Source organism: Bombus terrestris, chromosome 15, assembly GCF_910591885.1.
Source record: "Bombus terrestris chromosome 15, iyBomTerr1.2, whole genome shotgun sequence".
In the NCBI taxonomy this organism is placed as follows: domain Eukaryota; kingdom Metazoa; phylum Arthropoda; class Insecta; order Hymenoptera; family Apidae; genus Bombus; species Bombus terrestris.
Genome location: NC_063283.1, coordinates 8,546,645 through 8,570,364, shown reverse-complemented (window position 1 = coordinate 8,570,364; position 23,720 = coordinate 8,546,645). Strand labels below are relative to the sequence as shown.

At 29.3% G+C, this 23,720-nt stretch overlaps 5 protein-coding genes and 1 long non-coding RNA gene across 12 annotated transcripts; 5 read left to right on the top strand and 1 right to left on the bottom strand.

Moving 5' to 3' along the window:
* The first annotated feature begins 138 nt into the window (after positions 1 to 138).
* Positions 139 to 5,666, top strand: LOC100647120. Of its 3 annotated transcripts, none has more exons than XM_003401301.4 (15): positions 139 to 400; positions 628 to 676; positions 867 to 1,144; positions 1,226 to 1,411; positions 1,489 to 1,621; positions 1,701 to 1,867; positions 1,974 to 3,068; positions 3,146 to 3,359; positions 3,435 to 3,608; positions 3,725 to 3,839; positions 3,934 to 4,121; positions 4,208 to 4,442; positions 4,518 to 4,684; positions 4,756 to 4,996; positions 5,100 to 5,666. In XM_003401301.4, exons 1-15 carry the CDS (start codon positions 351 to 353, stop codon positions 5,285 to 5,287), a joined length of 3,480 nt encoding a protein of 1,159 aa, XP_003401349.2. In that variant the 5' UTR covers positions 139 to 350; the 3' UTR covers positions 5,288 to 5,666. The 3 variants fall into 3 exon arrangements, with proteins under 3 accessions (XP_003401349.2, XP_012172528.2, XP_048268471.1); XM_012317138.3 differs by having other exon boundaries at positions 613 to 676; XM_048412514.1 differs by lacking the exon at positions 628 to 676 and having other exon boundaries at positions 142 to 400.
* On the bottom strand, positions 1,307 to 5,953 carry LOC110119930. Its single transcript, XR_002308451.2, has 2 exons — positions 5,863 to 5,953; positions 1,307 to 1,574 (listed from the first exon to the last, which is right to left on the bottom strand). It is a non-coding gene; the product is annotated as an uncharacterized LOC110119930 (long non-coding RNA).
* Positions 5,954 to 6,980: 1,027 nt separating this feature from the next.
* Positions 6,981 to 10,017, top strand: LOC100648032. 2 transcript variants are annotated; one of them, XM_020866917.2, is made up of 6 exons: positions 6,981 to 7,569; positions 7,641 to 7,860; positions 7,936 to 8,112; positions 8,229 to 8,343; positions 8,439 to 8,626; positions 9,822 to 10,017. In XM_020866917.2, the coding sequence occupies exons 1-6, from the start codon at positions 7,187 to 7,189 to the stop codon at positions 9,891 to 9,893; spliced, it is 1,155 nt and encodes a 384-aa protein (XP_020722576.1). In that variant the 5' UTR covers positions 6,981 to 7,186; the 3' UTR covers positions 9,894 to 10,017. The 2 variants fall into 2 exon arrangements, with proteins under 2 accessions (XP_020722576.1, XP_048268476.1); XM_048412519.1 differs by lacking the exon at positions 9,822 to 10,017 and adding an exon at positions 8,713 to 9,604.
* Positions 10,018 to 12,379: 2,362 nt separating this feature from the next.
* Positions 12,380 to 14,943, top strand: LOC100647791. Its single transcript, XM_020866914.2, has 7 exons — positions 12,380 to 12,525; positions 12,597 to 12,944; positions 13,036 to 13,249; positions 13,325 to 13,498; positions 13,615 to 13,729; positions 13,825 to 14,009; positions 14,104 to 14,943. The coding sequence occupies exons 2-7, from the start codon at positions 12,619 to 12,621 to the stop codon at positions 14,398 to 14,400; spliced, it is 1,311 nt and encodes a 436-aa protein (XP_020722573.1). The 5' UTR covers positions 12,380 to 12,525; positions 12,597 to 12,618; the 3' UTR covers positions 14,401 to 14,943.
* Positions 14,944 to 15,087: 144 nt separating this feature from the next.
* Positions 15,088 to 19,302, top strand: LOC100647913. Of its 2 annotated transcripts, XM_012317146.3 has the most exons (10): positions 15,088 to 15,243; positions 15,393 to 15,528; positions 15,627 to 15,849; positions 16,204 to 16,757; positions 17,093 to 17,315; positions 17,407 to 17,620; positions 17,696 to 17,869; positions 17,985 to 18,099; positions 18,195 to 18,379; positions 18,483 to 19,302. In XM_012317146.3, exons 4-10 carry the CDS (start codon positions 16,709 to 16,711, stop codon positions 18,726 to 18,728), a joined length of 1,206 nt encoding a protein of 401 aa, XP_012172536.1. In that variant the 5' UTR covers positions 15,088 to 15,243; positions 15,393 to 15,528; positions 15,627 to 15,849; positions 16,204 to 16,708; the 3' UTR covers positions 18,729 to 19,302. The 2 variants fall into 2 exon arrangements, with proteins under 2 accessions (XP_012172536.1, XP_020722575.1); XM_020866916.2 differs by lacking the exon at positions 16,204 to 16,757 and having other exon boundaries at positions 16,807 to 17,315.
* A 92-nt stretch (positions 19,303 to 19,394) lies between these two features.
* On the top strand, positions 19,395 to 23,636 carry LOC125386391. 3 transcript variants are annotated; one of them, XM_048412522.1, is made up of 10 exons: positions 19,438 to 19,601; positions 19,749 to 19,884; positions 19,983 to 20,205; positions 20,559 to 21,112; positions 21,448 to 21,670; positions 21,762 to 21,975; positions 22,051 to 22,224; positions 22,340 to 22,454; positions 22,551 to 22,735; positions 22,839 to 23,636. In XM_048412522.1, exons 4-10 carry the CDS (start codon positions 21,064 to 21,066, stop codon positions 23,070 to 23,072), a joined length of 1,194 nt encoding a protein of 397 aa, XP_048268479.1. In that variant the 5' UTR covers positions 19,438 to 19,601; positions 19,749 to 19,884; positions 19,983 to 20,205; positions 20,559 to 21,063; the 3' UTR covers positions 23,073 to 23,636. The 3 variants fall into 3 exon arrangements, with proteins under 3 accessions (XP_048268477.1, XP_048268479.1, XP_048268478.1); XM_048412520.1 differs by lacking the exon at positions 20,559 to 21,112 and having other exon boundaries at positions 19,395 to 19,601; positions 21,162 to 21,670; XM_048412521.1 differs by lacking the exon at positions 20,559 to 21,112 and having other exon boundaries at positions 21,162 to 21,670; positions 22,872 to 23,636.
* The last annotated feature ends 84 nt before the right edge of the window (positions 23,637 to 23,720 follow it).

Genomic DNA, 23,720 nt, shown 5'->3' with positions numbered 1-23,720 from the left:
ATCAAAAATAAATTTATTTTATTGTAACAAAATACATCTATTACGGTTTTTTTACTTCTAATTGATATATTAGATATATGTTTTTGATTTTACAGCTTATAGTTTTGTGTTCATTGTATTTGTTTGGTGTAAATTATTCATTGCACTTTAATATATGTACAAGTAATACTAGATATCGTATAACGTCGTAGCATAGACTGTTCGAAATTCTCTTTGTTTACCTACATTTCTAGATTTTTGTAATTGAATATTTTTCATCTAATTTATAAATCACGTTTATAAAATCTAATACGCTTATACATTTTTATAAATGTACCTATAATTGATTAAGCAATATTAGTAATAAAACGATGGCATTTCACGAAGTTGATAAATTGACAGAAAACAAATCGTCTAATGAGTAAGATTAAAATATTTTTAACAATTAACTTCGAAATCAATTATTTAAAATTTATTTAAGCGTTCTCTTATATTTTGTTTTTTATTATATTATTATATTACTTATTTTTATATGATTATTATATGTCACGTGTATACATTTTTAAACAATAATCAAATAATTTTTATTGATTTTGTAAATTCCTATATCTTTTTTTCATATATAAATTGCAGCAATTTTGTTTTTAGCGAGGAATTTACGTTATACGTAAGTGATTTACCTGGAGAACTAAATAAAGTACGTAAAATTATTAATAACTTTTTTATTATTACTAATATGTACAATTATTGATTTCTTACTGATTTAAATACTTTTAAAACTTTTGTCACATTTGTAAAAATTTTATTTAAAAATAATAATAAAATATATGTAATTTGTGTAAATATCTGGATATAAGATATCTTATAAATGGATTATAATATTTTAGCAAGGCTTATTAGAAATTTTCAACCATTATGGAGAAGTTAAAGGATATTTTTACCGCCCAAATGCTAATTGGGCTTATATTACTTATGGTGCATATCATAATGCTGAAAGTGCTATAAAAGATTTACATAATGTACCACCACTACGTCTGAAGATATCATTTGCTAAAGAAAGAGCTAGGAATGATGTAGCAAATACAAAAATATTTTCTACTAAAGATGTTACAGAAGAATACGAAAATCATAATATAATGAATGTTACAGTAACAGATAAGCAATTGTAAGTATATATTTATAATCATCGTTTTTGTCATAATTATGTAATATAAGTTATGTAATATTAATTTATAAATATGTGCAGAATACAAACAAGAGGACGAAGCAGGCCCTTAGATGTATTCAAAAATGTGGAACCGAATCCAGGATTACCAAAATATGCTTATACGGCAGATAATGATTTATTGTATCCATATCCTTCTGACCCATATACATATAATCCATATGAAAATGCAGAGCCTTATGCAAGTACGAACACATTGTGGACAAGGTATTGTTCAATGTTAAGTAAAATGTACATACATCATATATTGTTATATGGATTAATATTTATTGAAAATATTTTAGAGGACAGTTAGATATTACCCCAGATGGTAAGAGACGTGTTGCACTTGGTCGGGGTTATACAATGTATGAAATCCCAGATCCTGATCCTGAAATACACAATCACATTAATAAAGTATATGAGAAACGTATTTCTGTAAGTAGAGTAATATAAAAGATTAAGAAAAAATATTCTTTACAATAATAATTTAATAATGTACAATTTGATGTAATAGAGCCTATATGAATATGGCAAAGACATGTTCCAAGATGCAATTGGAACATGCAAGGTATGTTCGAAGAAGACAAAGTATACATGTGAAAGATGCAATATTTTTTATTGCAGTAGAACTTGCCAAGTGACTAATTGGTCAAAACATAAGCTTGAATGTGAAGCTATCCCGTATGTACTCTCTCATAGTATTACATGTTGATAGTTAAGAAATATATGATACAATTAGAAGGCAGAAATACTTTTGGACTTTTAAATTTTGATATCTTATTTTTAGAGCTTTAGTAACGACTATCTGTTCTATGCCTGTACTACAATCAAATGATGAACAGCAATATTCTCCCAGAAATGTTTCTAATATTCAATTACCTCTTCGGCGGCCAAAAACGAATGCAGTAACAAAATCAAATGAAATAGAAGAAACAAGAAACTCTACAGGAAATAAGTCCTCTTTACACAAACAACCAATTCGAGAAGAATTTTTCAACAATAAGGCTAAAAGTCCACAAAAAGTAAATGATCAGGAAAACGATAAAAAATGGCAAAATTTTAGTGCCAATGATATTCAAGTGATGGAGAATGATATATCATTCTCTAAAAATACATTTTTATCAAAAACTGAATTTCAAGATGTAACAATAATTATAAAACAAAATCGTGAATGTTTTGTTCAAAAAGTAGAAGATCAGGATGCTATTTCAAAGTTAATGACTGAGTTACAACATGAAGCACAAAAAGCACAAAAGGTGGAACCAATAGTTGGAAATATTTATGCTGTAGAATATGAAAATGTATGGCATAGAGGTATGGTTACATGTTTAAATCCAGTAAAAGTACACTATATAGATTATGGTAATGAAGAAATTGTTCAAACAAATGATTTTCGTAAAATTGATAAATATGAGAATATTCCAAGATTTTGTGCTAAAATTCGATTATCTCAAAGAGCTTATGAGAAATATAAAAATTTCGAATATGAGGATATAATAAGTGTAAAAATGATATCAATTGATTCCAACAAAATAATTAATGTTGAAGTTCAAAATGAGAATGATATATCAACATCGGAAGTAATTCAGACAAATAATGATCAAAATCTAAATACCTCAACTATTGCAAAAATTGATGATGAAACTATGGTTTCTTCAGAAATATCCACTAGCAGTAAAGAATTATATTCTTTATGCAAAGAAAAAAGTGTAGTGAATGCTCTAACTGTTGGAGAAATTGGTATTCTAGAAATTCATGCAGAAATAAAGAATAATGCTTATGGTATTACATTATTACCTAATAATGCAATACCTCATTATGAAAAATTAGTAACCGAATTACCAACAATATGCACGCAAGCGGCAGAATGTTCAAATCATAGGTAAACAATAGCAATATACTATACATTATTTCAACAAATTAAACGTTGATATAGTTTGTAAAATTATTAATTTTTAGATCAAATGTAGGAGATTTAATATGTGGCCAAACAGCTGATGGAGATTGGCTTAGGGGATATATTTTATCTCTGCAACCACCTTTAAAAATGGCTATAATAGATGAAGCTAGAATAATGCCAATTAATAGGACTGTCACATGCGATAAAGTCTTTTCAGATATTTATGCATTTGGTGTAATATGTGAAGTAACTGATGCTAAACATAAATTTAATGTAAGATTTATAATATCTAATATGCTATTAGATATAATATATGTTACTTCTTAATTTCCCGATTATAACTTCTAGGAAAGTGATATGTGTGAATTTAAAGTAACAGGACAAACAGTTAATAACGAGCAAGGCAGAATTGAAATAGAAATTTTTAAAGAAGAGGTTAAGATAAAAGCTACTGTAAAGCCTTGGATACCAATGCCTGAACAAAAAGGATTACAGTATGCTGAATTGAAAAATGAATCTGAGGTATGATCCTTGACTTTAATTTAGATTAAAATATTTATTATTTTACTATTATTTTATTTATTTCAATATTGCTTTTGGAAAAAGTACCATTTCTTTTATGAAAACCATTTTTTCAGGTATGCCTTACTTCTTATCGAAGTCATATACTTCTATTTGTTCGTTCCTTAGATACTGCAGGTTTGGAACACTATAACCATGTTATGCAAAATGTTGCAAAATGCGCTCAAACATGTACGTAAAATAGTTGATAAGATTTAGAAAGAATTAAACTGGCTTTGTATAAACTTGTATAAAATAAAAATACCATTTTTTTTCTTTCCTATAGCTCCATTTTTAAAAGAACTGCCAGTTGTGGGGCAAATGGTAATAGCTCAGTTTGCTGACGAAAATTATTATCGTGCAATTGTTACTAAGATACAAGATGATAAAATTACAGTTTCATATGTTGATTTTGGTAATACAGAAGTTACAGATATAAAGAAACTTAAAATTTTATCTGATAATTTGAAGGAGGTGGGTTATAATTTAATATATGTATGATAATATAGTTTAAAAGTATTTGTATCTATTTAATCAGTTAATCTAATTTTTAAAAAAAGCTCCGATCTTGTGCAACAAAAGTCGTACTAAAAGATGTTCCTAAAAATGTTCCTATGACGAAAGAAGTGAATGATTATCTAGCTCACATAGTAGGAACCGAAGTTCCTCTGTTATGTACATTTGATGGTATACCTTCCAAAGACGGTGTATATCTGAAATTTCATGGTGGAGAAGACATTAATAAAGTGATAAGTAAATTACTCGAGCCGATATCTAAGGAAGTTGCTGAAGCAGGTAATTATTAAGAAATGGATAACAAATATTTTTAATAAATAATATTATTTAAATTAATATTAATTCCCCTTGCAGATAAAACTTGTTATATGGCGGAGAATATAAATACTGTTGATTTGGGAAATGTTGGTGATATCATTGAAGCACTTGTACTGCATCCTATTGAAAATGGTTACAGATACGCAATATGTCTCTTAGATTATGATTTAATGACTCATGTTTTTGACATAATGCCAAAGAAGGTAATTTTCGATTTCATAAACTTATATTCTGGCTTAATATAAATATATATATATGTATAATGTTTTTAAAGATGGCTGCATATTGCGAAACAACTGATTACTATATTCCTCGCGATAATGAGTTATGTCTCGCACTTTATGATGATGGGTGGTATCGTGCTATATGTATAAATCGTAATTACACACATACAACATGTGCCGTGTTTTTTGTCGATTTTGGAAATACGGAGTTCGTCAATCATAAAGATTTACGGCTTATGCCTAAAGATTTTACAACTCCAGATACGCTTGCAAACATTTGTAACATTATTAGTACGTATATTATTGACTATAGTGTATATTTCAATCATTATTATTTTACTGTTTAATTATTATACAGTTACAGTTTTTTTTTTTTTTTAACATGATTTCACAGATATCGCACCTACTGATAGCAATGGACGATATTCTTCCCAAATCGAAAAACGAATCTCAGAATTAGTTGTTCCTGATAGTTGTATTAAAATAAAAATTATTGAGCACGATCTGGAGTGTGGAATGTACAATGTGGAATTACCATTAGTAAAAGCCAAATTAATTGAAGAAGGTCTAATATCACCTTGAAAAAAAAAACATGCATCTCATTATGCAAAAAGGAGAACATATTAGTTATAATGTTTGAAGCTAAAATTGAGATATTTTTAGTTAAAATAGTTAAAACATGATTTGTTTCTTGAAAGTATTTTAATATTTTTAGAAGACATTGCACACTTTGATATTATTGTATCTTTTGTTATTTAACAGTTCAAAAATTTGATATCTTAAATTAGAAACTGCAATGTATCACTCAATTACTATGTAAGATCGGTACTATTTGAACATTTTTTTTATATTTACTTTTGTCAGTATTATATTTCATTTCTATGAATCTCTATATTCAACATATTTTTTGCGAGACTTGTATTTTTTGTACAATTTATAATAAATATGAAGTGAAAATAAAGAGTTTGCTCAGTGCAGTTATTTCTATACTGAGAGATAAATTTGTCGACTGTGGTAATCTTTTCACTAATAAAAATTATAAACTTTTTATAATTTTATAATAGGCATTCTTTGTGTGTTCAGTACCTAATTTAATTGAAGTTATATCTGATTTGATGATTTATCATCCTAACCTATCTTACAATCAGTTTACAAACCTACTTCATGTGTTTGTTCAAATGACAGATCGCTGTAAGTAACTGTCCGATTTAAATGATACGAGGCATTCAAGCAATAGAAATAATAAATGATTCATGTTCAAATAAGATACTCTTACGGGGATCTCCTACGTAGATATACTAATGCCATGAAAGGATGGCAATACTTGCTTGTTTATACTTGTACCAGAGACTGGAGAGTGTCATGTAATATAACACCTCACTGTTTACAAGCTCGTGCAATATAGTAACCAAAGTATAATGCTTACGACAGCGTTTAAGCATCAATACAGGTGATATATATAATAATTAATTATTATTAATAAGGCGTTCATTATTAAAACGTAAATATTTCAGTATAATTAATACATTTATTCTATTCTGTAAAAAAACATTTTTTTCGAATTTATATTTATATCAATGTTGAAGTAAAAGGAAAAGCTGTGAAAGAAGCACTGCCAGAAGTGGCCTGCAAAGTTACAAATGCAGTATTTGGAGTAATGTGTATAATCCGATAACAAACAGTTCCTTTATCATTAAAAAATTGTTCTTTAAATATTTCTAAATATACGTTACGATATTTTAGAAAAATAACTACTACTACATTAAAATCCGAGTTCTAGAATGCCCAGTTTGTCTGGAAAGCTCACTGTCACTAATTCCTCAGTGTGTTTATGGTCATATCGTTTGTGTTGAATGTAAATCGAAAACACGTCAAATCGGACGTCAAATCGTCAAACACAAGAAAACATCTGCTAGGATTTTACATGATTGTTTATGATTTATTCATTATCCAATAACACAAATAGTTATTAACTAATGCCAGTAAACGTTAATTTGATTGAAGTTTATAGCATTAAAAAACGTGCAATTTATATCTTCGAAATGTATGTCTTATGTCTCGAATACGAAATTTGAGAGTGATCACAGTTATTATTGACTAATAATTCCTATGTTTAATCAATAAACTTGTTAAATAAACTTTGTTCATTACCTCGGCCAGGCTGCTATATAGTTAAATTAGCCGCGGTATCTTTTACCTTACTGTAATACAAGGTATTTACGCTAGAGTGGGCCACAAACCTACGCTAAGTCACAATTTTCATATACTGATCGTTCTTTGATCGTTCTCACCTTCTTTGGATTCGTAAGTAGCTGAAAATTTTTTATGTTCTTTTTGGATCCTTTGGTAAATTTTCAGAATTGGTTTGGAATAATTTAACCCAAAATTGAGTAATACAGGTATATTGCAAGATTTTGTGCTAAAATTCGATTATCTCAAAAAGCTTGTGAGAAATATAAAAATTTCAAATACGAAGATATAATGAGTGTTGAAAAGATATCGGTTGATTACAACAAAGTAACTAATGTTGAAGTTGAAGATGAGTATGATACATCAACATGGGAAGAAATTCAGACAAATGATGATCAAGATCTAAATACCTCAACTATTGCAAAAATTGATGATGAAATTATGGTTTCTTTAGAAATATTCACTAGCAGTAGATTTTACTCTTTCTGCAAAGAAAGAAGTATAGTGAATGCTCTAACTGTTGGAGAAGAGGGTATTCTCGAAGTTCAGACAAAAATAAAGAATAATACATATGGTATTACATTATTGCCTAATAGTGCAGAACTTGATTATGAAAAATTAGTAGTCAATTTGCCTAGGATGTGCTCGCAAATAGCAAAATGTTCAGATCATAGGTAAATAATAGCAATATGCTATACATTATTTCAACAAATTAAACGTTAATATAGTTTGTAAAATTATTAAGGTTTAGACCAAATGTAGGAGATTTAATATGTGGTCAAAGAGCTGACGGAGATTGGCTTAGGGGATTTGTTGTATCTAACCAATCACCCATAAGATTGGCTATGGTAGAGGAAGCAAAAATAATGCCAATTAATAAGACTACTACATGCGATAAACTCTTTTCAGATATTTATGCATTTGGTGCAATTTGTGAAGTGACTGATGCTAAACATAAATTTAATGTAAGATTTATAATATCTAATATGCTATTAGATATAATATATGTTACTTCTTAATTTCCCGATTATAACTTCTAGGAAGGTGATATGTGTGAATTTGAAGTAATAGATAATAAGGAACAAGGCGGATTTGAAATATTAATTCTTAAAAATGAGACGGATTACTATGCGGAGGTAGAAGCTACTGTAAAGCCTTGGATACCAATGCCTGATCAAATAGGAATGCAGGATGCTGAATTGAAAAATGAATCTGAGGTATGATCCTTGACTTTAATTTAGATTAAAATATTTATTATTTTACTATTATTTTATTTACTTTATTATTGCTTTTGGACAAAGTATCATTTTTTCATGAAAAACATTTTTTTCAGGTATGCCTTATTTCTTATCGAAGTCATATACATCTATGTGTTCGTCCCTTAGATTCTGCAGGTTTGGAACACTATAACCATGTTATGCAAAATGTTGCAAAATGCGCTCAAACATGTACGTAAAATAGTTGATAAGATTTAGAAAGAATTAAACTGACTTTGTATAAACTTGTATAAAATAAAAATACCATTTTTTTTTCTTTCCTATAGCTCCATTTTTAAAAGAACTGCCAGTTGTGGGGCAAATGGTAATAGCTCAGTTTGCTGACGAAAATTATTATCGTGCAATTGTTACTAAGATACAAGATGATAAAATTACAGTTTCATGTGGTGATCTTGGTATTACAAAAGTTACAGATATAAAGAAACTTAAATATTTATCTGATAATTTGAAGGAGGTGGGTTATAATTTAATATATGTATGATAATATAGTTTAAAAGTATTTGTATCTATTTAATCTGTTAATCTAATTTTTAAAAAAAGCTCCGATCTTGTACAACAAATGTCGTACTAAGAGATGTTCCTAAAAATGTCCCTCTGACGAAAGAAGTGAATGAATATCTAACACACATAATAAGAATTAAAGATCCTCTGTTATGTACATTTGATGGTATGCCTTCCAAAGATGGAGTATATCTGAAATTTCGCGATGGAGAAAGCATTAATAAAATGATAAGTAAATTACTCCTGCCGATATGTTAGAATGCTGCTGAATGAATAGAAAAATGAATCTCAGAATTAGTTGCTCCTGTTAGTTGTATTAAAATAAGAATTATTAAACATGTGCTTGAAATTGTATAATGTGGAATTACCATTGGTTAAAGCCAACTTAATTGAAGATGGTTTAATATCAGCTTGAAAAGAAAATATGCATTATAAAAGAGAAGAACCTCTTAGTTATAATATTTGAAGCTAAAGTTAAAATATTTTGAGTTAAAATAGTTCAAACATGATTTTTTTCTTGAAAGTATTTTAATATTTTTTAGAAGATATTCCACACTTTGATATTATTGTATCTTCTGTTATTTAACAGTTCAAAAATTTGATATCTTAAATTATAAATTGCAATGTGTCATGAGTTAAAATAGTTCAAACATGATTTTTTTCTTGAAAGTATTTTAATATTTTTTAGAAGATATTCCACACTTTGATATTGTATCTTCTGTTATTTAACAGTTCATAAATTTGATATCTTAAATTATAAATTGCAATGTGTCACTCAATGACTATGTAAGATTAGGACTTTTTGAACACTCTTTTTATATTTACTTTTGTCAATATTATGTTTTATTTCTGTGAATCTCTATATTCAACATACTTTTTGCGAGACTTGTATTTTTTGTACAATTTATAATAAATATGAAGTGAAAATAAAGAGTTTGCTCAGTGTAGTTAATTCTATATTGAAAGATAAATTTGTCAACTGTGGTAATCGTTTCACTAATAAAAATTATAAACTTTTTATAATTTTATAATAGGCATTTTTTGTGTGTCCAGTATCTAATTTAATTGAAATTATAGCTGATTTGACGATTTATCACCCTAACCTATCTTACAATCAGCTGATTAACCTCCTTGATGTGTCTGTTCAGATGACAGATCGTTGTAAGCGACTGTTCGATTTAAATAATACAAGGCTTCCAAACAATAGGAATAATAAATGATGAATGTTCAAATAAGACATCCTTACGAGGGTCTATTACATAAGTATACTAATGCTATGAAAGGTTGGCAATATCGTTGGTTTATACTTAGACCAGAGACTGGAGAATTGCACTATTTCCTAAGCGAATCTGAACGAAATCAACGGCCTCGATGCTCGATATATTTAGCTGGTGCAGTGATTGCGCCGAGTGATGAAGATTCTAATACCTTCACCGTTAATTCTGCTACAGGTATTTAGAGCTTATCATGTAATATAATACCTCACCCTTTACAAGCTCGTGTAATGTAGTAACCAAAGTATAATACTTATGATACTTATGATATTATGCATCAATATAGGTGATATGATAAAATTAAGAGCCACAGACGCTCGAGCTCGTCAAGAATGGGTTGACAAACTGCGTGCTGTTACAGAAATGTATACTAGAGCAATAGCTAGTAGTCATCCTCCTTTACCTCCAAGAGAACATTCTGCCAATTCCAACAGAAATCCAGTTGCCAAACTGGAAGTTTTAGACGCATTTGCCAATTGTCAGGAGCAATTAAGAAAGGTAGAAAAGCATAATCTTGCATTAGCCCAAACCATTGAGAACTCAAGTTTAAATTTAGATCCTGATTTGTTAGTACTTAAAGCGACTGCACATACTACTTTATATATATTAAATCAATGCCTTAATATATTATATCAGTAACTTATTAGAAATTTTGTTATCATTCATCAAAAATATGAAAGAATTATTTTATCAATTATTATCAAAATGTATCAAATGCATTCCATTTAATTTGTATAGGATATATTTTTAATTTGTTACTGACGATCCAGATGTACGATCTTCCAAGTCAGCGACATGTGAAAAATTGCTTTCTTATTAATTGCTAGATAGAAACGAATAATTACCACATTTGTAATATTTTCAATATAAGGTCTTGCTATGGTATAGAGTTGTTTCAAACCTTTAAATCTATATATATAGATACTAATCAGATTAATATAGAATTAAACAAGTGTTTGTGACTATTGTATGTAGACATATGAATAAAAAAAATATACTCATATATATAATAATTAATTATTATTAATAAGGCATTCATTATTAAAACATACATGTTTCAATACAAGCAATACATTTATAACATTCTGTAAAAAAGTATTTCCTTTGGATTTATATTTATATCAATGTTGAAGTAAAATGAAAAGGTCAAAACTGCAATTACCTCGGAAAATAAATGTCAAGGACACGAAATTAGGTGAAGGTGCACAAGCAAGTGTTTTAACGTGTTCAGAGAACAGATTCGATCAGTTTCATTATTGTATGGTTCTGGTAAAGATCATAACATTTACATGTTCATAACATAAAAATGTAAGTAAATATAATTAATGAAAAGTCTCGAGTAAACTGTGTTTGCTGCATCTTCACTTCAGAACTTTTAAATGAAACTGCAGGTGATGAGATTTATACGACGGGAAACAGTGCGTCAATTGATACAGCCTTTACGGGGGCAATTTGTACAATATTGGAAAATATAAAAAAGACAAAAGCACTTACTAAATCTTGCAGGTTTCATTTAACAGAATCAAAGTGGTATCCTTATCCATGGATAAGCCATATAGAAACCGCCAGACTTGTTGATAATGTTGGACTTGGGTAAGAATAAGAGAAACAAAGAAATAATCTGTTTTATTTTATCTGTTAAATTTTAGAGCTGGTGATTATTTAATTAGTATTGGTGGAAAGGATTTAATAGGATTAACAATAAAACAAATAGTAGCTTTAATCCATCATTATGAAGGATATGATTTAAAATTATTTATTTGGAGATACATTAATGAAGGAGAAAAAAAATAAGTCATAGTTGTGAAAGGAGCACTGTCAGAAGTGGGCTTCAAACTTTTAAATGCAGTAATTGGAGTGGAATGTATACTCCGATAATAGACAGTTCCTTTATTATTTAAGAATTATTCTTTAAATGTTTTTAGATACACGTTACGATATTTAAAAAAGATTAAGTACTACATCCATTTAAACCAAGGTCCTAGAATGTCCACTTTGTCTTGAAAGCTCAATGCCACCAATTCCTAAGTGTGTTCATCATATCATTTGTGTTGGATGTAGATCGAAAACACGTCAAATCGGGCGTCAAATCGTCAAACACGAGAAAAAGTCTGCTAGGATTTTACATGATTGTTTATGATTTATTCATTATCCAATAACACAAATAGTTATTAACTAATGCCAGTAAACGTCAATTTAATTGAAGTTTATAGCATTAAAAAACGTGTGATTTATATCTTTCAAATGTATGTCTTATGTAACGAAATCGAATACGAAATTTTAAAGTGATCACAGTTATTATTGACTAATAATAAACTTCGTTCATCGCCTCGGCTAGGCTGCTGTATAGCTAGATTCGCTACCGTAGCTTTTACCTTACTGTAGTATAAAGTATTTACGCTAGAGTGGGCCACAGACCTACGCTAGGTCATAATTTTCATATACTGATTGTGTTCTCACCTATGTTCTCCTTTTTCGAATTCGTAAGTAGTTCAAAATTTTTTATGTTCTTTTTGGATCCTTTGGTAAATTTTCAGAATTGGTTTGGAATAATTTAACCCAAAATTGAGCAATACAGGTATATTGCAAGAATTTGTGCTAAAATTCGATTACCTTAAAAAGCTTGTGAGAAATATACAAATTTCACAGACGCGGATATAATAAAATAATAATGGCATCAATTGATTTCAACGGTGTACCTAATGTTGAAGTTCAAAACGAAACGAATATGTCAACTATTGCAAAAGTTAATGAGGAAGCTGTGGTTTCTAAAAATGTATTCGGTTACGATCCAACAAAATTTTCTTATTGCAAAGAAAAGAGTATAGTTAATTTTCTAAAAGTTGGAGAATCCGGTGAGCTCCGATTTATGGCAGAAATAAAGAAGGGTGTATTTAGTATTTCAATATGGCCTCAGAATACAGAGCTTGAGTATGAACAATTAGTGGTGGAACTAGAGTCGTCGCTCCCGGAATGTACTCAATGGAAAAATCGTAGGTAAATAATAGCAATATCCTATACATTATTTAAACAAATTAATTAAAAAAATTTAACATTAATATACTTTGCAAAAATTATTAATTTGTAGACCAAATATAGGAGATTATGTATTTGGTCAGAAGGAGGACGAAACTTGGGTTAGGGGATACGTTTTATGTGTGATACCACAAGTACAGCTGGCTTCGATCGAAGACACTAAATTAGAAACAGTTGATAACATTGCTACAATCGAAGATCCCCTTACAGATATGTATGCATTTACTGGTGTATGTGAATTAGCTGATGTTACAGAAAGATTTCTAGTAAGATCAATAGTATCTAATATGCTGCTAAATATAATGTATGTTACTTCTTAATTTCTCAATTATAACTTGTAGGAAGATGTAGATTATAAATATAAAGTAACAGGCCAAACAAATAAGGAGAAACCAGACGAATTTGAAATATTAATTCTTAAAGGAGATAATGAGATAGAAGCTACTGTAAAACCTTGGATTCCACTGCCTGAACAATTGGATCCATTTTTTAGTCAAGTGCATAATGATACTCCAGTATGATTTTTGCTTTTAATTTAAATAAAAATAGTTATTATTTTACTATTATTTTATTTACTTTATTATTGCTTTTGGTCAAAGTATCATTTCTTTATGAAAATCATTTTTTCCAGGTATGCATTACTGGTTATCGAAATCATATATCTTTGTATATTCGTCCCTTAGATACTCTAGGTTTGGCACACTATAACTTTATTATGGAAAGTGTTGCAAAATGCGCTGAAACATGTATGTAATATGGTTGATAACATTTGATAAGAATTAAACTAACTTTGTATAAACTCGTATAAAATAAAAATACCATTTTTCTTTCTTTTCTAAAGCTCCATTTTTGAAAGAGCCATCTAATGGGGACAGGACATTAGCACCGCTTCCTAATGGCAAATATTATCGTGGATCTGTTTTTCGTATACAAGATGATAAAGTGCAAGTTGGGTTCGAAGATCTTGGTCGCAAAGAATATGTAGATGCCAAGACACTTAAGGTTTATCCTGATTATTTAACCAAAGTGGGTTATAATTTAATATATGATTGATAATATACTTTAAAAGTATTTGTATCTATTTAATCTATTTAATCTGTTAATTTAATTTTTAAAATAGCTTGGATATTGTTTAACACAAGTCTATCTAAGAGATGTTCCTAAAAATATCCCTCCTCTAAAGCCAATAGTTGATTATCTGGACAGCCTAGTGGAAAATGAAGTTCCTCTGTTATTAACATTTAATGGTCTACCTTACACAGATGGTGTAACTCTGAAACAGGCTGACGGAGAAACCGTTAGTGGTATGATACATAAATGTCTCGAGCCGCTTCGTGTGAAACCTAAAGAAATCAAAAGTGAATCTGAGGAAATGAAAAATGAATCAGAGCAAATCAAAAATGAATCTCAGAACTAGTTACTCGCAGTAGCTGTATTAAAACAAAAATTATTCAGCGTGATCTTGTATCTGTGTGTCGTATATAATGTGTAATTACCATTGGTTAAAACCAAATTAATTGGTGAATGTTTAATACCAGATGTGGGGTAAAAAATAAACAAAAAAAGAAGCATGCATCCCATTATGCAAAAAGGAGAGCATATTAGTTCTAATGTTTGAAGCTATAGTTGAGATATTTTTAGTTAAAATAGTTGAAGCATGATTTGTTTCTTGAAAGTATTTTAATATTTTTAGAAGACATTCCACATTTTGATATTATTGTATCTTCTGTTATTTAACAGTTCAAAAATTTGATATCATAAATTAGAAATTGCAATGTGTCACTCAACTACTATGTAAGATCAGTACTTTTTGAACACTTTTTTTATATTTACTTTTGTCAATATTATGTTTTATTTCGGTGAACCTCTATATTCAACATACTTTTTTCGCGACTTGTATTTTTTGTACAATTTATAATAAATATGAAGTGAAAATAAAGAGTTTGCTCAGTGTAGTTAATTCTGTATTGAAAGATAAATTTGTCGACTGTGGTAATCTTTTCACTAATAAAAATTATAAACTTTTTATAATTTTATAATAGGCATTCTTTGTGTGTTTAATATGTAATTTAGTTGAAGTTATAACTGATTTGATGATTTATCATACTAACCTATCTTACAATCAGTTTACAAACCTACTTCATGTATCTGTTGAGATGACAGATCGCTGTAAGCAACTGTAACACCTCACCATTTACAAGCTCATGCCATATAGTAACCAAAGTATAATGTTTACGACAGCGTTTATGGATTAATACAGGTAATATATATATAATAATTAACTATTATTAATAAAGCGTTCATTATTAAAACGTAAATGTTTCAGTATAATTAATACATTTATTCTATTCTGTAAAAAAAAATTTTTTTTTTCAAATTTATATTTATATATTTATATCAATGTTGAAGTAAAAGGAAAAGGTCAACACTGGAATTTCCTCGGAGAATAAATGTCAAGCACACGAAATTAGGTGAAGGTGCACAAGCAAGTGTTTCAAGGCGTTTAGAGAACAGATTCGTTCAGTTTCATTATTGCATTGGCCTGGTAAAGATCGTACATTTACATGTTCACAGCTTAAAACTTTGAATGAATGTAACTAACGGAAAGTCTCGGGAAAACTATATCTGTTGCATCAATTTCAGAACGTTTAACTGAAGCTGCAGGTGATAAGATTTATATGGCGGAAAACAGTACGTCAATCGATACAGCCTTTACGGGGGAAATATGTATAATATTGGAAAACATAAAAAAAGCAAAAGCAATTGGTAAATCTTGCGGGTTTCATTTAACAGAATCGGAGTGGGACCCTTATCCATGAATAAGCCATATCGAAGCCGGCAGTATTGCTGATAATGCTGAACTTAGGTGAGAATAAGAGAAACAACGAAATAATCTGTTTTATTTTATCTGTTAAAATTTAGAGCTGATGATTGTTTAATTATTATCGGCGGGAAGGATTTAATAGGACTAAAAATAATACAAATAGCGTCTTTAATCCATCATTATGAAAGATGTGATTTAAAATTATTTATTTGGGGATAAATTAACGAAGGAGAAAAAGAATAAGTCATAGTTGTGAAAGTAGCACTGTCCGAAGTGGCTTGCAAACTTGCAAATGCAGTAATTGGAGTAGTGTGTATACTCCGATAACAAACAGTTCCTTTATCATTAAAAAATTGTTCTTTAAATATTTCTAAATATACGTTACGATATTTTTAGGAAAATAACTACTACTACATTAAAATCCGAGTTCTAGAATGCCCAGTTTGTCTGGAAAGCTCACTGTCACTAATTCCTCAGTGTGTTTATGGTCATATCGTTTGTGTTGAATGTAAATCGAAAACACGTCAAATCGGACATCAAATCGTCAAACACAAGAAAACATCTGCTAGGATTTTACATGATTGTTTATGATTTATTCATTATCCAATAACACAAATAGTTCTTAACTAATGCCAGTAAACGTTAATTTAACTGAAGTTTATAGCATTAAAAAACGTGCAATTTATATCTTCGAAATGTATGTCTTATGTAACAAAATCGAATACGAAATTTGAGAGTGATCACAGTTATTATTGACTAATAATTACTATGTTTAATCAATAAACTTGTTAAATAAACTTTGTTCATTATCTCGGCCAGGCTGCTATATAGTTAAATTAGCCGCGGTATCTTTTACCTTACTGTAATACAAGGTATTTACGCTAGAGTGGGCCACAGACCTATGCTGGTCCACAATTTTCATATACTGGTCATGCATGTTTTTCAGATTCGTAAGTAGGTCATAATTTTTGATATTTTTTTTCCTTCGCAAATTTTCAGAATTGGTTTGGAATAATGTAATCTAAAATTGAGTAATATAAGTACATTCCAAGATTTTGTGCTAAAATCCAATTATCTCAAAAAGCTTGTGAGAAATATACAAATTTCAATTACGTGAATATAATATGTGTAAAAATGGCATCGATTGATTCCAACAAAGTAACTAATGTTGAAGTTCAAGACAAAACGAATACGTCAACATCCGAAGTAATTCCGACAAATAATGATCAAAATCCAAATACGTCAACTATTGCAAAAGTTGATGAGGTAACTGTGGTTTCTTCAGATTTATTCTCTTACGATCCAGCAAAATATTCTTTCTGTAAAGAAAAGAGTATAGTTAATATTCTAAAAGTTGGAGAATCCGGTGAGCTCCGATTTCTGACAGAAATAAAGACGGGTGTATATGGTATTGCAATATGGCCTGAGAGTGCAGACCCTGATTATGAGAAATTATTGAATCAATTAGATATAGTGATCCCGGAAGCTACTCAATGGAAGAATCGTAGGTAAATATTAACAATATTCTATTCATTATTAAAACAAATTAATTAAACAAATTAAACGTTAATATACTTTGCAAAAATTATTAATTTTTAGACCAAATATAGGAGATTTTGTATTTGGTCAAAGGGTGGATGGAACTTGGGTTAGGGGATATATTATATGTGTGCTACCATGCTTAATTCTGGCTATGGTCGACGACGCTAAATTAGTGATAGTTAGTAACCTTGCTACATGTGAAGAACCCCTTTCAGATATGTATGCATTTAGTGGAATATGTGAATTAACTGTTGCTACACAGAGATTTATGGTAAGATCTATAGTATCTAATATGCTGTTAAATGTAATATATGTTACTTCTTAATTTCTCAACTGTAACTTGTAGGAAAATATAGATTATAAATATAAAGTAACAGGTCAAACAGATAATGAGAAACCAGACGAATTTGAAATATTAATTCTTGGAGGAGATGATGAAGTAAAAGCTACTGTAAGACCTTGGACTCCAATGCTGGAACAATTGGGTGTACCGTGTGGTGATGTGAATTATGGAACTACAGTATGATTTTTGGTTTTAATTTAAATAAAAATAGTTATTATTTTATTATTATTTCATTTACTTTACTATTGCTTTTGGTCAAAATATCATTTCTTTATTAAAACCATTTTTTCAGGTATGCATTACTGGTTATCAAAATCATATAGTTATGTACGTTCGTCCCTTAGATACGCTAGGTTTGGCACGCTATAACTTTATTATGGAAACTGTTGCAAAATGCGCTGAAACATGTACGTAATATGGTTGATAACATTTGATAAGAATTAAACTAACTTTGTATAAACTTGTATAAAATAAAAATACCGTTTTTCTTTATTTTCTAAAGCTCCATTTTTGAATGAACCATGTATTGGGGAATCGGTATTAGCACTATCTGCTGATGGCAATTATTATCGTGGAACTGTTTTTAGTGTACGAGATGATAAAGTGCATGTTAGGTTCGAAGATCTTGGTCGCAGAGAATTTGTAGATGGCAAGAAACTTAAGGTTTATCCTGATTGTTTGAACAATGTGGGTTATAATTTAATATATGATTGATAATGTATTTTAAAAGTATTTATATCTATTTAATATATTTAATCTATTTAATCTGTTAATCTAATTTTTGAAATAGCTTGGATATTGTATATCAAAAATCCGTCTACAAGGTATTCCAAAAGATATCCCTCCGTTAATACCAATAATTAAAATTCTGGACAACCTAGTGGAAAATAAAGTTCCTCTGATATTAACATATGATGGTGTACCTAACACAGAAGGTGTATATCTGAAACATCCTGAAGGAGAAAGCGTTAATAATATGATATGTAAATGTCTCGAGTTGTATCATGTGAAACCTTCCAAGGAAATCAAAAATTAATCTGAGGAAATAAAAAATGAATCTCAGAATTAGTTGCTCCTGGTAGCTGTATTAAAACAAAAATTACTGAGCGTGATCCGGAACCTGGAATGTATAATGTGTAATTACTATTGGTTAAACCCAAATTAATTGGTGAATGTTTAATATCAAATCGAGGAGAAAAAGATAAACAAAAAAAAGAAACATGCATCTCATTATGCAAAAAGGAGAGCATATTAGTTATAATGTTTGAAGGTAATGTTGAGATATTTTTAGTTAAAATAGTTGAAGCATGATTTGTTTCTTGAAAGTATTTTAATATTTTTAGAAGACATTCTACATTTTGATATTATTGTATCTTCTGTTATTTAACAGTTCAAAAATTTGATATCATAAATTAGAAATTGCAATGTGTCACTCAACTACTATGTAAGATCAGTACTTTTTGAACACTTTTTTTATATTTACTTTTGTCAATATTATGTTTTATTTCGGTGAACCTCTATATTCAACATACTTTTTTCGCGACTTGTATTTTTTGTACAATTTATAATAAATATGAAGTGAAAATAAAGAGTTTGCTCAGTGTAGTTAATTCTGTATTGAAAGATAAATTTGTCGACTGTGGTAATCTTTTCACTAATAAAAATTATAAACTTTTTATAATTTTATAATAGGCATTCTTTGTGTGTTCAGTATGTAATTTAGTTGAAGTTATAACTGATTTGATGATTTATCATACTAACCTATCTTACAATCAGTTTACAAACCTACTTCATGTATCTGTTGAGATGACAGATCGCTGTAAGCAACTTAACACCTCACCATTTACAAGCTCATGCCATATAGTAACCAAAGTATAATGTTTACGACAGCGTTTATGGATTAATACAGGTAATATATATAATAATTAACTATTATTAATAAAGCGTTCATTATTAAAACGTAAATGTTTCAGTATAATTAATACATTTATTCTATTCTGTAAAAAAAATTTTTTTTTTTCAAATTTATATTTATATATTTATATCAATGTTGAAGTAAAAGGAAAAGGTCAACACTGGAATTTCCTCGGAGAATAAATGTCAAGCACACGAAATTAGGTAAAGGTGCACAAGCAAGTGTTTCAAGGCGTTTAGAGAACAGATTCGTTCAGTTTCATTATTGCATTGGCCTGGTAAAGATCGTACATTTACATGTTCACAGCTTAAAACTTTGAATGATTGTAACTAACGGAAAGTCTCGGGAAAACTATATCTGTTGCATCAATTTCAGAACGTTTAACTGAAGCTGCAGGTGATAAGATTTATATGGCGGAAAACAGTACGTCAATCGATACAGCCTTTACGGGGGAAATATGTATAATATTGGAAAACATAAAAAAAGCAAAAGCAATTGGTAAATCTTGCGGGTTTCATTTAACAGAATCGGAGTGGGACCCTTATCCATGAATAAGCCATATCGAAGCCGGCAGTATTGCTGATAATGCTGAACTTAGGTGAGAATAAGAGAAACAACGAAATAATCTGTTTTATTTTATCTATTAAAATTTAGAGCTGATGATTGTTTAATTATTATCGACGGGAAGGATTTAATAGGACTAAAAATAATACAAATAGCGTCTTTAATCCATCATTATGAAAGATGTGATTTAAAATTATTTATTTGGGGATAAATTAACGAAGGAGAAAAAGAATAAGTCATAGTTGTGAAAGTAGCACTGTCCGAAGTGGCTTGCAAACTTGCAAATGCAGTAATTGGAGTAGTGTGTATACTCCGATGATAAACAGTTCCTTTATCATTAAAGAATTGTTCTTTAAATGTTTCTAGATATACGTTACGATATTTTAGGAAAATAACTACTACTACATTAAAATCCGAGTTCTAGAATGCCCAGTTTGTCTGGAAAGCTCACTGTCACTAATTCCTCAGTGTGTTTATGGTCATATCGTTTGTGTTGAATGTAAATCGAAAACACGTCAAATCGGACGTCAAATCGTCAAACACAAGAAAACATCTGCTAGGATTTTACATGATTGTTTATGATTTATTCATTATCCAATAACACAAATAGTTATTAACTAATGCCAGTAAACGTTAATTTAATTGAAGTTTATAGCATTAAAAAACGTGCAATTTATATCTTCGAAATGTATGTCTTATGTAACGAAATCGAATACGAAATTTGAGAGTGATCACAGTTATTATTGACTAATAATTACTACGTTTAATTAATAAACTTGTTAAATAAACTTTGTTCATTATCTCGGCCAGGCTGCTATATAGTTAAATTAGCCGCGGTATCTTTTACCTTATTGTAATACAAGGTATTTACGCTAGAGTGGGCCACAGACCTATGCTGATCCACAATTTTCATATACTGGTCATGCATGTTTTTCAGATTCGTAAGTAGGTCATAATTTTTAATATTTTTTTTCCTTCGCAAATTTTCAGGATTGGTTTAGAATAATGTAATCTAAAATTGAGTAATATAAGTACATTCCAAGATTTTGTGCTAAAATCCAATTATCTCAAAAAGCTTGTGAGAAATATACAAATTTCAATTACGTGAATATAATATGTGTAAAAATGGCATCGATTGATTCCAACAAAGTAATTAATGTTGAAGTTCAAGACAAAACGAATACGTCAACATCCGAAGTAATTCCGACAAATAATGATCAAAATCCAAATACGTCAACTATTGGAAAAGTTGATGAGGTAACTGTGGTTTCTTCAGATTTATTCTCTTACGATCCAGCAAAATATTCTTTCTGTAAAGAAAAGAGTATAGTTAATATTCTAAAAGTTGGAGAATCCGGTGAGCTCCAATTTCTGGCAGAAATAAGGAGGGGTGTATATCGTATTGCAATGTGGCCTGCGAGTGCAGACTCTGAGTATGAGAAATTATTGAATCAATTAGATATAGTGATCCCGGAAGCTACTCAATGGAAGAATCGTAGGTAAATAATAACAATATCCTATTCATTATTAAAACAAATTAATTAAACAAATTAAACGTTAATGTACTTTGCAAAAATTATTAATTTTTAGACCCTATATAGGAGATTTTGTATTTGGTCAAAGGTTGGACGGAGATTGGGTTAGGGGATATGTTATATGTGTGCTACCATTCTTAAAGCTGGCTATGATCGACGAAGCTAAATTAGTGATAGTTAGTAACCTCGCTACATGTGAAAAGCCCCTTTCAGATATGTATGCATTTACTGGAATATGTAAATTAACTGATGCTACACATAGATTTAATGTAGGTTCTACAGTATCTAATCTGCTGTTAAATATAATGTATGTTAAGTCTTAATTTCTCAACTGTAACTTGTAGGGAGGTGAAGATTTTCAATTTAAAGTTATAGGCCAAACAAATAGTGAGAAACCAGACGAATATGAAATATTAATTCTTAAAGGAAATTTTGCGTTAAAAGCTACTGTAAAGCCTTGGATTCCAATACCAGAACAATTAGGTGTACCGTGTGGTGATGTGAATTATGGAACTATGGTGTGACTTTTGGTTTTAATTGAAATAAAAATAGTTATTATTTTACTATTATTTTATTTACATTACTATTGATTTTGGTCAATGTATCATTTCTTTATGAAGACCATTTTTCCAGGTATGCATTACTGGTTATCGAAATCATATACATATGTACGTTCGTCCCTTAGATACTCTAGGTCTGGCACGCTATAACTTTATTATGGGAACTGTTGCAAAATGCGCTGAAACATGTACGTAATATGGTTGATAACATTTGATAAGAATTAAACTAACTTTGTATAAACTTATATAAAATAAAAATTCCAATTTTTCTTTCTTTTCTAAAGCTCCATTTTTGAAAGAACCATGTATTGGGGAATCGGTATTAGCACTGTCTGCTGACGGCAATTATTATCGTGCATATGTTACTAGGGTAGAAGAAGATAGAGCGCGTGTTATGAACCATGATCTTGGTCGTAGAGAATATGTAGATAGGAAGAGACTTAAGATTTTTCCTCATTATTTGAAGAAGGTGGGTTATAATTTAATATATGTTTAATAATATATTTTAAAAGTATTTATATCTATTTAATCTATTTAATCTATTTAATCTGTTAATCTAATTTTTAAAATAGCTTGGATATTGTATATCAAAAATCCGTCTACAGGGTATTCCTAAAGATATCCCTCCGTTAATACCAATAATTAAAATTCTGGACAACCTAGTGGAAAATAAAGTTCCTCTGATATTAACATATGATGGTCTACCTAACAAAGATGGTGTATATCTGAAATATCCGGATGGAGAAAGCGTTAATAATATGATATGTAACTGTCTGGAACCATATCGTGTCGAACTTTCTGAGTAAATAGAAAAGTGAATCTCATAATTAGTTGCTCCTGGTAGCTGTATTAAAACAAAAATTATTGAACGTGATCTTGTATCTGTGTGTCGTATATAATGTGTAATTACCATTAGTTAAAGCCAAATTAACTGAAGAGTGTTTAATACCAGTTTGGGGGGAAAAAATAAACAAAAAATAGAAACATGTATCTCATTATGCAGAAAGGAGAGCATATTAGTTATAATGTTTGAAGGTAAAGTTGAGATATTTTTAGTTAAAGTAGTTTAAGCATGATTTGTTTGTTGAAAGTATTTTAATACTTTTAGCAGATATTCCACACTTTGATATTATTGTATCTTTTGTTATTTAACAGTTCAAAAATTTGATATGTTAAATTAGAAATTGCAATGTGTCACTCAATTACTATGTAAGATCAGTACTTTTTGAACATTTTTTTTTTATATTTACTTTTGTCAGTATTGTTTCATTTCGACGAATCTATATATTCGACATACTTTTTGCGAGACTTGTATTTTTTGTACAATTTATAATAAATATGAAGTGAAAATAAAGAGTTTGCTCAATGTAGTTAATTCTATATTGAAAGATAAATTTGTCGACTGTGGTAATCTTTTCAATAATAAAAATTATAAGCTTTTTATAATTTTATAA

What these genes read in the sequence shown, in the direction of transcription:
- LOC100647120 (XM_012317138.3), top strand. Translation starts at nt 351, where the DNA reads ATGGCATTTCACGAAGTTGATAAATTGACAGAAAACAAATCGTCTAAT. An exon ending in GAAAACAAATCGTCTAATGA is followed by an intron (nt 401 to 612) that starts GTAAGATTAAAA and finishes TATAAATTGCAG; the next exon opens with CAATTTTGTTTTTAGCGAGG. An exon ending in CTTGAATGTGAAGCTATCCC is followed by an intron (nt 1,868 to 1,973) that starts GTATGTACTCTC and finishes TCTTATTTTTAG; the next exon opens with AGCTTTAGTAACGACTATCT.
- LOC100648032 (XM_048412519.1), top strand. Translation starts at nt 7,187, where the DNA reads ATGAGTGTTGAAAAGATATCGGTTGATTACAACAAAGTAACTAATGTT. An exon ending in ATGCTAAACATAAATTTAAT is followed by an intron (nt 7,861 to 7,935) that starts GTAAGATTTATA and finishes TATAACTTCTAG; the next exon opens with GAAGGTGATATGTGTGAATT. An exon ending in TGCAAAATGCGCTCAAACAT is followed by an intron (nt 8,344 to 8,438) that starts GTACGTAAAATA and finishes TCTTTCCTATAG; the next exon opens with CTCCATTTTTAAAAGAACTG.
- LOC100647791 (XM_020866914.2), top strand. Translation starts at nt 12,619, where the DNA reads ATGGCATCAATTGATTTCAACGGTGTACCTAATGTTGAAGTTCAAAAC. An exon ending in AAGTGCATAATGATACTCCA is followed by an intron (nt 13,499 to 13,614) that starts GTATGATTTTTG and finishes CATTTTTTCCAG; the next exon opens with GTATGCATTACTGGTTATCG. An exon ending in ATCCTGATTATTTAACCAAA is followed by an intron (nt 14,010 to 14,103) that starts GTGGGTTATAAT and finishes TTTTTAAAATAG; the next exon opens with CTTGGATATTGTTTAACACA.
- LOC100647913 (XM_020866916.2), top strand. Translation starts at nt 16,942, where the DNA reads ATGGCATCGATTGATTCCAACAAAGTAACTAATGTTGAAGTTCAAGAC. An exon ending in ACTCAATGGAAGAATCGTAG is followed by an intron (nt 17,316 to 17,406) that starts GTAAATATTAAC and finishes ATTAATTTTTAG; the next exon opens with ACCAAATATAGGAGATTTTG. An exon ending in TGCAAAATGCGCTGAAACAT is followed by an intron (nt 18,100 to 18,194) that starts GTACGTAATATG and finishes TATTTTCTAAAG; the next exon opens with CTCCATTTTTGAATGAACCA.
- LOC125386391 (XM_048412520.1), top strand. Translation starts at nt 21,297, where the DNA reads ATGGCATCGATTGATTCCAACAAAGTAATTAATGTTGAAGTTCAAGAC. An exon ending in ACTCAATGGAAGAATCGTAG is followed by an intron (nt 21,671 to 21,761) that starts GTAAATAATAAC and finishes ATTAATTTTTAG; the next exon opens with ACCCTATATAGGAGATTTTG. An exon ending in TGCAAAATGCGCTGAAACAT is followed by an intron (nt 22,455 to 22,550) that starts GTACGTAATATG and finishes TCTTTTCTAAAG; the next exon opens with CTCCATTTTTGAAAGAACCA.